The sequence below is a fragment of the Osmerus eperlanus genome, chromosome 23 (assembly GCF_963692335.1).
Source record: "Osmerus eperlanus chromosome 23, fOsmEpe2.1, whole genome shotgun sequence".
Taxonomy (NCBI): domain Eukaryota; kingdom Metazoa; phylum Chordata; class Actinopteri; order Osmeriformes; family Osmeridae; genus Osmerus; species Osmerus eperlanus.
This window is the reverse complement of record NC_085040.1, coordinates 8,631,654-8,646,237: the sequence shown is the minus strand read 5'-3', so window position 1 is coordinate 8,646,237 and position 14,584 is coordinate 8,631,654. Positions and strand designations below refer to the sequence as shown.

The 14,584-nt window shown below is 44.7% G+C and overlaps 1 protein-coding gene and 1 long non-coding RNA gene across 9 annotated transcripts in view; both read left to right on the top strand.

Annotated features, from left to right (window-relative positions):
• The window catches only part of LOC134009869 (uncharacterized), a 636,131-nt gene that overhangs the window by 371,278 nt on the left and 250,269 nt on the right, over nucleotides 1-14,584 (top strand). The window lies entirely within an intron of this gene.
• Nucleotides 1-14,584, top strand: part of nrxn2b (neurexin 2b) — a 532,900-nt gene that overhangs the window by 314,941 nt on the left and 203,375 nt on the right. For all 8 annotated transcript variants that reach the window (XM_062449593.1, XM_062449592.1, XM_062449591.1 and 5 more), the window contains one exon: nucleotides 932-1,051. In XM_062449593.1, coding sequence (XP_062305577.1) covers nucleotides 932-1,051 — 120 coding nt within the window. The remainder of the gene's footprint in view (nucleotides 1-931; nucleotides 1,052-14,584) is intronic.

Sequence of the window (14,584 nt, the reverse complement as noted above, 5' to 3'; positions counted from 1 at the left end):
TCCCAATGACTCGATGCTGATATATGCAATCGAATGAAACATACGTTTTCAAGACAGCCCTGCACTATGAAGCAGTTAGAATAAGTATGAGGAATTCCTTTGAGAAATGACAATGGTGGATTTTTTTAATTGACAATTTAATGTCTTCAGCCATCCATGTCTAGGTTTGGAAAGAAAAGCAAAAAGACAGATTTAACTGTTTAATATCCAAGTTTCTCACAATTGCAACTTTAATTGACAGATGCGTATCTCCTGACTGACGATCACACAAGTTGTTAACCTTGAATTATGCCACATTCAATCTTAATTTGTTTTATAACAAGCCTTGATCAAATCATTTTCAGCTGAAAGAACCACCATTATGAATATAATTCTCCATATCAATGTAAAATAAAAGCCAATGGATGTCAAGGAAGCAATCACTGACAGTAAATTGTTCAATCACACTGGGCTTATATGTACCCAGAGTATGTCCCCTCTGTGTTGCAAATATGTGAAATAAATTCTACCTACTATAGGTTGACCTAGTCCAAAATGGTTTATTATCTCACAAGGGGAAAGCCTGCTAAGTCATAACTGTGCCCTGGGGAAGATGTATTCAGTATTGTGCTTCTCTGAGAGTTACACACTGATCATAAAAAATCAAACAAGTTTTCATGAGATTGCACAAAATTGTAAACAGCCAACAGCAGATTTTACTCCAGTCCTAACAGAATCAATCCACAGGAACTTCCATCTGGGACCTAGTTCTCAGCCAAGCAAGGACTTCTTTTCTAGGTTTACAGCAATTAGCAGACTCTCCCAAAATATATACGGTACTCTATCTCCATGACTCAGTAGGCTAATTAGCATGTAAACTATTCTACGATGAATTTGCTTCTGGGGTTAGTTCCTTGACTGCCACCAAACTTGTTTACCTCTGTCCCTGCAGGACCCAGCACCACCTGTACGGAGGAGTCGTGCTCCAATCAGGGCGTGTGTCTCCAGCAGTGGGAGGGCTTCACCTGTGACTGCACCATGACGTCCTATGGAGGCTCTTTCTGTAGCGACCGTAAGTAGAAAACACAATTTTGTCTTGGTTGTGAATGGCTGTGGATGGGTGGTAGGTGAGATAGCTGCTGGATATAGTTAGCTTATCTGGGTTTTTTTTGTTTTTGTTTGGGGACGGTTGTTATATCGTCATCAGGTTAGGACGTGCTTACGGTTACATTGTGGTTGTGCTCTGGAGACCTCTACCACCTATTTGCCGCGTTTGCTTTTCTTCTGCTCATTTTAAGAGCGGTAGCTTGGGAACGACTTCTGAGATATGATAGGTTACTAGGTCATTTACCACTGTGAATTTTTTTTTTTAAATTGACAACATTGACAACATTCACAGAAAAATCCTATTGAGTTTGAGAGCCTCTCTATTCTCCCAGCTAGTGGATGGTTGAGAAGTCAGCATTGGTCAGTGTTTTCAGGCCGTCTTGAGGCCCCCAGGGTCTGACTGCTACAATGTGGGTGGCCCAACTCATTGATGCAGTAGGCTGAAGTCAAGAAATGAGAAGAGGTTCACGGTTTTGGTCTTAGGATATCAATCGGCATGCCAATTCTAAATTGTGTCGTACTAGGTTTTCCTGGTACAGGCGTGTGTGACATGAAAAAGTTAGATCCGTTACATATACTGTTTTGCCTGTCAGACACCAGGTGAGAGGACGATCTAGTCATATTCAGGTTGATGGTGTCATACGGATGTGCTTGCAAAGGGTTTATTATTGTTTACTGGAGGCTTATGAGGTGTTAGCAATAAGCCATATCCCCCACAGGTTAGCTTTAAGATTGAATTGGGGCAAAGGGACATACTTACTGTACACTTATTTAGCACTTCACAGCTGATTTTGGAAGTGAAGTGAAGACTTTCAACACCGTCTCGTACAGGTTCCGCAACAGATCCGCCAAGTTTTGAACGAGGAGCAGAACTGTCGCGCGTAGTTTTTGTTGTTGCTTCAGTTCTCGCTGTTGTTAATAGTGCTAGTATGAACGATTTGTGATTGGCCTTGACAGTGCGTCGCTGATTAAAAGGACGGCACAGCGCACTGTGCGCTTCCGGAAGGTTGGAATGGAGAGAGAGATAGAGATAGAGAGAGTTAGAGATAGAGAGAGAGAGAGAGAGAGAGAGAGAGAGAGAGAGAGAGAGAGAGAGAGAGAGAGAGAGAGAGAGAGAGAGAGAGAGAGAGAGAGAGAGAGAGAGAGAGAGAGAGAGAGAGAGAGAGAGAGAGAGAGAGAGAGAGAGAGAGAGAGAGAAAGAGAGAGAGAGAGAGAGAGAGAGAGAGAGGGGAGATAACAACCCCTCTCCACGACAGGAGAGAAACGGGACGACATCCCTCGCCCCTTCAGAGAGGACGATGTGGAGGGGCGGGGGGGCAGACGCCTGCGTTCTCCCAGCTCTGGGGCCGGCTTAGTTATTAGTGAGTTTGATATTCGTATTTCTCAAGATGGTAGATAGTAATATGTGGCGAGATGCCAGTAGGAGGGCTTCACGCTCATGCTGGGGAAACACCCGGAAGCCGTAGAGAGAAGCTCTTGAGTGTGTGTTTGTGTGTGTGCAGACAGAAAGAAAGAGGGAAATCTTTGCAGCAGCCAGCCACAAATCTATCCCATCTTACATTAGGAGCCACTTTCTGACTCACACCCAAAACATTTAAGCAATGAGGCATTAAAAATGTTACGTAAATCGAATTGAAAAATGATTTGCTTCATTTGTATTTTAAGGAAAATCTGTAACTGTCAATCACAATATTTACTCGAGATCTGCCGTCCAGAGCTACAGTGGACATCCCAGTGGAGAACAAAGTAATTTAGCTCCAATAACACTAGTTGTAGTAAGTAAGAAACATATGGAACACTGCTGTCAATCAATCTGTCAATGAGAGACCAACATCCTCATGGCTTTCACTGGGGTGAAATGTACGGAAAAGAAAATTGAGCACTGTGGCCAATTTGTCAAATGTACACTAGAATAAATTGCTTAGATGAAATTAACCAATACACCCCAACCTTTGTTGTTTGTAAACATAATGTTTATTAAGTATCCGGAGGTCTATCTGGCTGCTGGCAAGGTGTCCCCCTACCATAAGCTGGAAGTGTAATTTGCATACAGTGCTGTGTTGTTTGTTGTTGATTGTAGTTTTTCAGTGTTTTTTCCCCTGAACAATAAATACAGCTGAAGATTGATATTTTCTTACAAAGAATGACATCAGTCTACCTTGAACGTCTCAGTCCTTTTCACTTTTCAACTTGTTCAAAAGAGAGCTTATTGAAGACGTATCCTTGCAGACTTTCTCAGCTTTCAATGCATTATATGCAATACTTTGCTGAAAGCGTCACTTTCAAATCCCGTTTTCGTCAAGCGATCCATCGACAAAGGTAGGAGTACGTACCGTATGTATTTGTGTGCACTCTTCGCCTCCCTGTATTGGCTCTACTGTCATAACATATGTCCGAGCCGTAACAGCTTTGCATCAACGTTTCTCTGATGACAAGGTTTCTACCTGTGGTATGTGTGAGCACAACTCTTTCACAATGTTTGGAATGTTTGCAGATTCATCTCTTACTGTACTGTGTTTCCTGAAACAGCTTACCACAGGTTGTATCAACGGTTCATATCCTCTCCAATTGTATTCAGGATTTTGGCGGTGTGTGTGTTGTTTCCTGATGTGGATTGTTTGAGGTGTGTATACCAGGACACTGGTGTCCTCTGCTTGAGGGACAGGTGGCATTGGTCTGCGCCCACACCATCTGTCTAATCAGAAAGTATGAATTTGTTTAATCAAACGGTAGGATTGAAGTACACGACACAAGTCACAAAGGAGCAGGTACTTGTTATTTCATTCTTAATTGTGCCCACGGCCTTAGTCCAGTGTTCACACACAGACACGCATATGCACACACACACACACTTAACCCCACGACAGAGATATGAAAATCAATTTAATTTTCTCTTTAAGAAGAAAAAAGACTCAAATTTTTTTTATGTAAGAAAAGAAGTACAGCTCCTGGAATCTTAAATTGCCATAATTATTCTCTCTGGGCTACTCGCAGGGCTCTTTGTGGCCCTGCAGGCCTCCTCTTCCACAGTTGTGAGGAGAGCAGAGAGGGCCTTTAGCGGTGATAGCGTGTGTTTGTGTGGCCCATCTGAGTTGCTCTATCACCACAGCCAGATGGCTGCAGTGGAGATGAGGCTCATGAAAGGGTGAGCAAGACACACATTTAAGTGCACACACACGCACACACACACACACACACACACACAGACAGACAGACAGACAGAGTGGCAGTCACATAGTCCACACACAGTTTTGTAATGACGGATGCACAAAATAACTTATTGTTTATAATGCTTTGCCAGGACTGGAAAGGCTTCTTAATGAATTGTCTTCAAATTGCACTTATCTAATGTTTCCCTGTTAAGGAAACCCTCCTACAGTGACTGTCAATGTATCAGAGGCGTTGTTAGACATACAACTCTATTGGGGCACAGGCCCCTATTCATATCCCTTTTTTTTTTAACTGCTTTGATTTTACAAGCGTTGATAGGGATACTGCGTTTATTTTTTCTGGGATTATCAATATAAACGAATGCACTGACTAATAAAGTAAATTGTTAAAACTCAAACTTTAGATTTTACTGGGGCACAGCAGATTTATACTGGGGCACATGCCCCAGTAAAAAGGGTCTAACGACGCCCCTGCAATGTATGAATACAAATAAACAGCAAATGTTTACTCCTCGACAGGTCTGCAAACGCCTTTGTAAACCGAGATTTGTTAAAACGTTTGTTAACCGAGACCGTAGTTCGAGGTTTACAAATCAAGGCGACAAAGCGTTTGCTGACCTGTCGAGGAGTAAACATTTGATTACAAGGATGACAGGTGTAACCCTTTTAGAACAAAAACAAAAAGTGTTAAAATGTCCCCATTAATTCAATCATCATCATCTTAACTGACACACAACGAGACATTCCGGTTGAATCCTTGAATAGCTTGAACGCACGTGTCAGAATCCATCCCGAGGTACGTCTCTTTTAGGCTTCCTACATCTTCACTGTCTGGCGGGGGGAACACAGGGGTATCATAGAGTGTAAGACGCCTGTCTCTAGAGCAGATGGCTGTGGGTTATCTCCTTGAAAGGCTGTTGTCTAGGATCCAGCCTTCAGGCTTGTGCTGCTAATGCTCGGGGTACAGATTGTTCATGTCCTTTGTCACGCAAACTCTCCTCTGTTATGTGTGGCCAGCGACACAGTCACTTATAGGACCCGATGCTCTCCATAGTAGAGATAAGTACCTGTTTAATTGAGAGATAACTGGAGACTTGTGTGCATATGAAAGGTTTGTAGACATCAATAAATGGTTTGCGTAGCTTTGGTTACCTTTGAAATATTTAGTTCTAACGATGCAACAGATATTGCAAGTTCCATGTTCAAAGCACGCCTATCCAAATGACTAATTAAGGTCATTTAATTTGAAAGTAAAATGCTCAGTTTTTCACTAGTTACAGTCACACAAAACTGTAAACCCCCACACATGTCGCTTCTCAAATATTCACTCATGAGACAAGCGTTCTCGATTGACAGTCGGATGGCGGTGCAGGTGTTTGCCGAGGTTAATGGTCACCACAGACCTCAGCTCTGGAGACGCAAGAAATCTTGTTCCCATCTGTCGAAATTCATCTCCATTTGAGTTCCTGTCGTCTGCACACTTTCTTTGTGTGGAGAGTTTGAGACAGAGTCATTCCAAGAGGTCGTTTCAGAGCCTGGTCCTACTGGAGATGTTCCTTGGTTTGTAGAGGGGCCGTTGTATGTGCCTTGGGAGGTTTTGTCTGAGTGGCTGGTGCAGGTGCGAGTCGGATGCAGGAGGAAATCGGTGATCACTTTGTGGGCAAACATCGTGACACGTGTTTGAGTGTGCAAGAACAGGTGAACAAACAAATAAGACAGTCACTCTCTCTCTCCCTCTCTATTTCTGTTGCTCGTAGGCACTCACCAATTCTCCCACATATATTTCCTCTGTGCAGTTCCTTTCTGCCACCATGTACACTTACACACACACACACACACACACACACACAAATCCTGTGAGCTTTTGTTTGTTATTCAGCTGCAGTGGCATGTGATTGACTGGCCTATTTGTTTTTGCGTTGCTTCTGAGTGGAACACTTGGTATTCCACTGTAACTGAGTCAGAGAGTGCCTGTGTGTCTATGCATACCACATGTGGCTTATGTTACGAGGAGTATGTGTGTGTGCATGTGTCTGTATGTGAGACGAAGTGACGGAGAGAAAAGCTTGAGCAAATTTGTAAACGCTGCCGTATTTTCCATGGTTGTAACTAGTAGGCTATGTGTCGTATACGCTTGGCATGACAACAACTGTACTCTAGTTTCTTTGGAGGTTGGCTATTTGTCTGTCATATCTGCTTGAAAACAGCTTCCTTTTATTGACAAAGCACATTCTCATAAGTTTGCCGTCTACAATGTGAATGCACATTCCCTATCAGCATTACATTGTGTTTAACTACACAACACTTACTTGTGTAGTAACTTGCATCTGACTTTCTTTGCAGTTGTTTGAAACAATTCAAGAGAATTCACAACAATCCTAGCAGTGACCCTAACTGTAATCCTAACTCTAGCCTTTAGCCTAAAAGGCGTGAGACATTTTAATGCCTATATGAATTGACTGCACCTGCATCAAATGGCATTCTGTAAACAAAGAAATGCAGATAATTGATAATTCAAAGTCCCAAATCCTTTCGAGATGTAATAAGTACTCAAACACTATGTGTGTGTGGTGTGTGTGTTTGTGTGTGTGGTTGGGTGGGTATGAGAGAGAGAGAGAGAGAGAGAGAGAGAGAGAGAGAGAGAGAGAGAGAGAGAGAGAGAGAGCACATGAATACATTTTGCACGTGCGTTTGCTTGCATTGTTCTAATGAAGCCAGTTGCTGCTGCTCCATGTCGTAAGGCATACTAAGCGTCTCTCTCCCCTATCTCTCTCACCCTCTCTCCACCTCTTTCTCTCACAAATCTCTCACACTCCCCCTCACACACACACACAAGTCATATCCAAACAAGGCCCCAACCCGACTTTAACCACCTTTCGCTTCAAACCTCACCCCACTGCATTGAGATTGCCGGCTCCACCACTGCCAGGCAAACAAGGCACGGGGCACGGGCTTCGGAAAAAGAGATTGGATTTAACAGCCATTACTCACACGAAGCAACAGCCTCTCTCCATCTAGCCCTGCTCCACCTCCACCACCCTGATGAGAGGCGATCATCGAGATGCATGCCCTGTCATGCGCCTTCATACAGAGACCCAGCAAGCCATCATCAGTGTGTGGTCCTGTCCAATCCAAACCAGAGAACACTTCAGATAAGCCTGGTCGCCTGTTGAGAAGCATGAGAGGGAATAGGGACCGCAGGGTTCACTCCTTCATTTTGGGGATGACTGTCTAACACCAGTCAGCTTCAAAGAACCGAGACGGGCTGAGATGGGGGTCGGTGTGACCTAAACACAAAGCAACACGGACCGACAGCGTCTTGGCGTTAGCCCCAGCTGAAACACGAGTGTGTCTACTCAGGAGGAATTAGTAAACGGGACTGGATGTCACTCTATGGACACGAATCCTAAAAAACAACCCCTCCCCCCAAACCGCCGATCCAATAAAGGAAATCAACGTGCTTCACTGGAGAAGTCGTGAGGGACACTCAGCAAGCATGACTGTGCATGCCTGCTCTCCCATGGAACATTTCTCTTGATCTATTTCCCTCTCTGTCTCTGTCTCTCTCTCTCTCTCTCTCTCTCTCTTGTTTTCTAGGCTTGTTGTTGTTTATATCTTTCCCCTCCTCCTACAATGCCTCTTGAGTCTTTTCACTCGCTCGCTCGATCTCTCTGTCTCTGTCTGTCTGTCTCTCTCTCTCTCTCTCTCTCTCTCTCTCTCTCTCTCTCCCTCTTTCTCTTTCTTTCCTTAGAGGTAGCGCACGACCCCAGCTATTAATGAGCACCTCATTAGACGAGAAACATGGCGTGAACTTCACATAATTGCGTGCCTGTGTTTATGCTTGCCCGTAAACACGACCAAGGCATTGCAATATTTGAGGGAACCTTCCATAAAAAAAAGGCAAAATAGAAAGCTGAAGAGGTCACTATCTTTGGGGACCAGAAACTGTGGGCATGAAAAGGAGGGGCAGGCGGGCAGGAATAGGAAGAGATGGAGAGCGAGTGGATGAAATAGTGTTTGGGCATTGAGAGCCAATTTTGACTTCCTTGGAAGAGTGGAAGGAAAGCCCATTGAGTCTGGAGTCACGGTGTTTGAAAGCTAGGAAAGGATTGGTCAAGGGTTGATGGAGGCATTCTCTGGTATTTCATTGAAATGGTGGTCTGAGAATGTAACACAAACCCTATGGACAGGTACTTGTTGGTCTGCTACTGGATCAACAAATCATTTATACAAGTTAACAAATGATTATGTCGTTAGACTTGATTCGTTTTCGAATAAGATATTGTATTCAACTCATTAGAGTACATTTTATTCGGACTTCCTTTTCACCTGCGTTCCAAACCAAAGCCCGTAGCAATCTAACTTAGCATCCTCCTTTTTTTACCAAGTCTCAAAATGACTTTTTGCAACTGAGATATCAATTAGTTCCTCGATTGCCTCCCTTTCTCAGTTTCCATCTATTTGCTAGGTGTGTGTGTGTGTGTGTGTATGTTATTAGCTTTGGCAGGTTAGCCTAGCATCTGTCATGTCCTGAGGGCTGGAGTGCTCCACTCCTCAATCCCATTGGACGATGCAGACCTCAACTCTGTCCGCTTTTCTGGAGGAGCAGAAGATATTTTCAAGCCGTCCCTTAGTAATTACCAAACTGATTGCTTCTTAACTGTAACATGTATTAAAGGGCAATTAATGGCTTCTGTAATTGCTTCGAGACCGTTCTCTCCACTTGCAAAGTTTGATCAAAGACGGGGTGTTATACTACACAGTGAAGAAGGGGGTGGGAGGGAGAACAGGGAGGGAGAAGGAGGGAAAAAAGGAAAGGCAGGAAAGTAAAACAGCAGGAAAGCAATTACTTCTTGGAGCGCCGGGCTATATTAGTAAATTGTGTTGTTGACGGTTTGTAAATCACAGCGCCAAATGTCTGATCAACATCAACACTGGCCTGGAATGGGTTCACAAGCAAGTACACACACAAACACACACATACACACACACACACACTCCACAATAATGACAATAAAGACACCTTTTTCTCACACAAATGTACTCATAAACGTGAACACACACATCCCAAATAAACGTACACGCAGGCATTGGATAGCCTTTTTTAATTGTACAGTGTCTTTCTGCCAGGTACATGTCAGCTCACACTGTCTGACTGTGAGAAGGGTCTGGCTTGCTTTTGAAAATCCACAACAGTTTGTCAGTTCTTTCACCGATTCCATCCACTCAAATGCTCAATATCACTCATTGTGTGACTGACTATGATCTTGGTTGGACAAGAAGAATTTGCATTGAATCAGTTTGCCTTGGACAATGCTCCCCAACCTGTGGATATGGTTTTGGTATGTTGCGATATTATACAATCATTCTGATTGTCAAAGCTTTTGAGACATTTTGTTAGGCGGTTCAGAATGCCCCATGCACTGTGAATGCTCGAGTGTCTTACTTCCCTATTCCTCTCTTTCTTTGACTTACATTTACATTTTACATTTAGCCATTTAGCAGACGCTCTTATCCAGAGCGACTTACAGTAAGTACAGGGACATTCCCCCGAGGCAAGTAGGGTGAAGTGCCTTGCCCGAGGACACAACGTCATTTGGCACGACCGGGAATCAAACTGGCAACCTTCAGATTACTAGCCTGATTCCTTAACCGCTCAGCCACCCGACTCCTGACTTGTGAAGTAAGCTCAAGTGGAAATGCAATGCAGTTTTGCCAGACAAACCATAGACTCAGCCAGCAGAGGTTTGCGTTCACACAAAGTGTGTACAAAAATGCAGAAAGTGGCTCCATTCTCTCATATTCCATGTAGGTCTGCTCAAATACGACATGTTTTGCGCACCCTTTTTTGCTGGCATTTTTCTTCCTTTCTACTCTTTCAACTCCCCCCCTCGTGTCAGCAAAGCAGTGCCTGTAGAGTGTGAGAGAGACGGGGGAGGGGTCACACTCCCTCCAACGGTGGATGGAGGTGGTTGGGATCGTAGAGAGGTAATGGCGGGCTGATGTCAATGGAAGGAACAGGAGGTTTTTCGCTGTTCTCGACGTCAGGGGTGCTCTTTGAGAACAAAATTGGGCCCGCACTTAGGGCCCGCCTTTTATGACATCATCGGCACTCTTGCTGGCTTTTTCTGGTCACCTGTAGAGATGCTTGATTGTCTCTCTCCCCCTCCATCTGTTCGCCCTGTTCTAGAAATAACGTGTACACAGGGAAACACACGCAAGCACGCACACACATAGGCATAGACAGCCACAAATGCATGCACACAAGTGTGCACACGCAGCGTCAATACTGCTCACAACACTCCCTCTCTCTCTCCCCTTCCCTACGTGCTCCATCTCTTGTCAGCGATTGTGTGGACTGTGAGCAAATCAATACCCATCTTGGCTAACCTGTAGACAGCCTAGCCTGCATTTTCCACAGATCAGTGCTGTTGTAAAACACCTCAAGCCCATCGTGCAGGGTTGCAGAAGTTCACGTGGAAAACATATGCCAACACACACACATATGCACACACACACGCGCGCGCGCGCACGCACGCACAAACCAAAAACAGGATTCGCGTGAAAGGCCGCTAACCAGCCGAGACGTGCTCTCTCCATCTCTCCGTCGCTCTCTCTATCACACCCACACCCTTCACGTTCTCCTTCATCCTCTCTGCCAATCTGTCCCACGGACAGACCATGCAGCCAGCTGCAGCCAGACCCCATGCAGGGAGTGTAGGGGAAGGGTGGGAAACACCTTGTGGTAGATCTGGGTTGCCAGGGGAGTCCTTTGTCTCCTCCAGCCTTGCAGTGAAGGGAGATATACTGTATAGTGGGCACACAGTGGGTCCAGTACAAACATACAGGGATGGGAAGTTATTCATGTCTCGTCTTGGTTGCAAACTAACAAACAACATGTTTCGTCACACTCGTATATGTGGCAGGAGCAAAGAGTCCCCCACACACAAACGCATACACGCGCATGCATGCGCACGCTCTCTCTTTTGACGGTAAACATAAGCTGCTCAAACACAGAGCCACACACACACGTTCACACTTGACTGACCACAGAGAGCCATCGGTACTGGTCGCTGGTGTCAGGTCGCAAATATAAAAACATTTGAAAACTGACCGGACATTTGAATTTCTCACCACTGTGGTTTTCAATGCATTGCTGTGTGTGCAAAAGTGTGTGTGCAAAAGTGTGTGTGCAAAAGTGTGTGTGTGAGAGAGAGAGCAGGAAGGGACAGTTTGTCATTAGAAACACTGACAGCTTGAAATAATGGCTCATGCTGCAGGGGTGTTTACATGCCTAGACCACAATACTATGGGATGTAAGATATTATTCTCAGAATAGTGTGTCCTGTAATATCACACACACACACAAACACACCCACACACCAAGCGCAAATCAGAAAGTCACTGTTCCCCCAGGGTTTCTGTCAAAAGCCAGACACTAACCAAACCTGACATATTATAGATCATCGGGCCTGGCACAAACACACACACATCCCAAAAGGCACACGCACATTCTCACACCTATACACACACCAGCACACACACACACACATTCTCTCATCAATACATACACACACCCATACACTCACGGGCATGAACACACACGCATACATACACACAAACATTCACACACCAAAACATACACATACCTACACACTCGCAAACATACACACACACATTCTCACACCAATACATACACATACCTCTACACTCACAAACACACATGCACACACACTCACACACCTAAATATAAGACAATCATTACAGTTCTTTCCCAGGGGCTGAGCTGCCGATATGATGAGAAGCACAGTCTCTTCTCTCCCCTCCCGAGAACTTAGCTTCATTGTCCCTTATGGGCCCTCAGTGCTGCTCCAGCGCTTCGCACAGTCACTGTCCAGCTATGGATCTCAACCTCACCTTCCCTCTCAAACACCAATAGAGTTGTTGATGTAGAAGAAGGGACCCTTTTACTTTAAAGCTGCTCATTTTTACTAAGTGTGAGTACGTGCACACATCAGTCTTCATTCTTTAGAGAGATACATAATGTGTATGTTGATTTGTTATTTCTTAACAGATCTTGCAGAACAGGCTACCATCTGTGTTGAATGTCAAAGGGTGACCATTTTGAGACAGTTACAGAATGATTCTGGCTAGTGAGGAGATACACACAGACAGGATGGACAGGATGAATCATTCAAATCCCTTCCAAGCTCTGATATACATTTAACTGCATAGATCCATTCCGTGACGTTTTTATGGATCTCTCTTTCTCGCTCACTCATGTTCTCGTTCTCTCTACCCACCAAGATACGCATTGATTTTTTATGGTGTTTTGCGGTTATTGCGTTTTGTCCGGGGAGCCCGCAACGGCAAATCCTATTGATATTTGGTTTTTCACGAGCAGCCGCGTGTAAAGGCTTATTATTTACAGCCATGATGGCGCTGGCCTTAAAGCCTCACCTTCACCGGGAACAATCCCTGGTGCTCATTTGATCAAGACCTGATGATTTCAATGAGTGGATCGAGGCTGTGTTGAGAGGTGGAGGAGGTATGTGCGCGTGTGCGCGCGCGTGTTTGGGCGCAAATTTGTGTGTTGGCAATTGTATTTGTGTTATTCGTGATGAGTTTCCAACACGATCAGTTCATTTAATAAATCCCTTTGATTTTGTCAAAGAGACATATCAAGGGAGAGGGGGAGTGAGAGTGTGTGAGAGAAATGGAGAAAAAAAATGACACCCTCTGGTTAACATTTCTTTGGTGTTCAGGAAGTTTCTCAACTATGCATATACAAATGCATAATCTAGTAAAGGAGTCGCTTCCTCAACCTTGTATGTATTAGAAATCGGTTTCTAGCTAAATGATAAGTTATTTTTCTTCACTGGTATCTTATGATACTCCGATCTGGTTCGAACAGTGACCCTTCTCAATGTGGTGTCATGAGAAGAATGTAGTGTTCTGAGAAACACACAGATCAATAACTCCTCAGCCTCACACAGTCATCATCCAATCAAACATGGATCAATGCACTACATTTCCCACCCCACGGCTTCTCATTCGTTTATGTGGGATTGTAGACGCTCAATTCATGGCACCTATAATGCAATTTACTGATCTTTCTACCCGACTTTAACATGAATGACCTGGTATTGATCGGAGATGGTGTGCATCTGCATGACCCACTCTTGCAGTCACACAACAGGGAAATCAGACACACCAAGTCTCTGATTTTACACAGTAAAATGCTGAGAGAGAGAGAGAGAGAGAGAGAGAGAGAGAGAGAGAGAGAGAGAGAGAGAGAGAGAGAGAGAGAGAGAGAGAAAATGCTTTGTTGCTTTTAAGTCCTCTTTACGAAGTGGGGGGAAGTAGGGGAGCAACTGAACGCCAAATGGAAAGTTGGGATGAGAAGAGAGAGAGAGAGAGAGAGAGAGAGAGAGAGAGAGAGAGAGGAGAGAGAGAGAGAGAGAGAGAGAGAGGGGAGATAACAACCCCTCTCCACGACAGGAGAGAAACGGGACGACATCCCTCGCCCCTTCAGAGAGGACGATGTGGAGGGGCGGGGGGGCAGACGCCTGCGTTCTCCCAGCTCTGGGGCCGGCTTAGTTATTAGTGAGTTTGATATTCGTATTTCTCAAGATGGTAGATAGTAATATGTGGCGAGATGCCAGTAGGAGGGCTTCACGCTCATGCTGGGGAAACACCCGGAAGCCGTAGAGAGAAGCTCTTGAGTGTGTGTTTGTGTGTGTGTGAGAGAGAGAGAGAGAGAGAGAGAGAGGAGAGAGAGAGAGAGAGAGAAGAGAGAGAGAGAGAGAGAGAGAGAGAGAGAGAGAGAGAGAGAGAGAGAGAGAGAGAGAGAGAGAGAGAGAGAGAGAGAGAGAGAGAGAGAGAGAGAGAGAAAATGCTTTGTTGCTTTTAAGTCCTCTTTACGAAGTGGGGGGAAGTAGGGGAGCAACTGAACGCCAAATGGAAAGTTGGGATGAGAGAGAGAGAGAGAGAGAGAGAGAGAGAGAGAGAGAGAGAGAGAGAGAGAGAGAGAGAGAGAGAGAGAGAGAGAGAGAGAGAGAGAGAGAGAGAGAGAGAGAGAGAGAGAGAGAGAGAGAGAAAAAAATAGATAGGTCAAACCACTAGAAAAATGCTTTTGTCTCCCTATTATTTCTTGGTGTTGACTTTACCGTCACAATTCCTAATGGACCTGGCCAGTTGAATGCTTCATGTTGATGGTGCCCATTGACAGGTAGTTAGTCCACTTCAGATTTTTCAGTACTTTATGGGTCCATGGTGCATTTATTGCAGACATGAATACAATGGGCATATTATTATTCTTGTGGCGT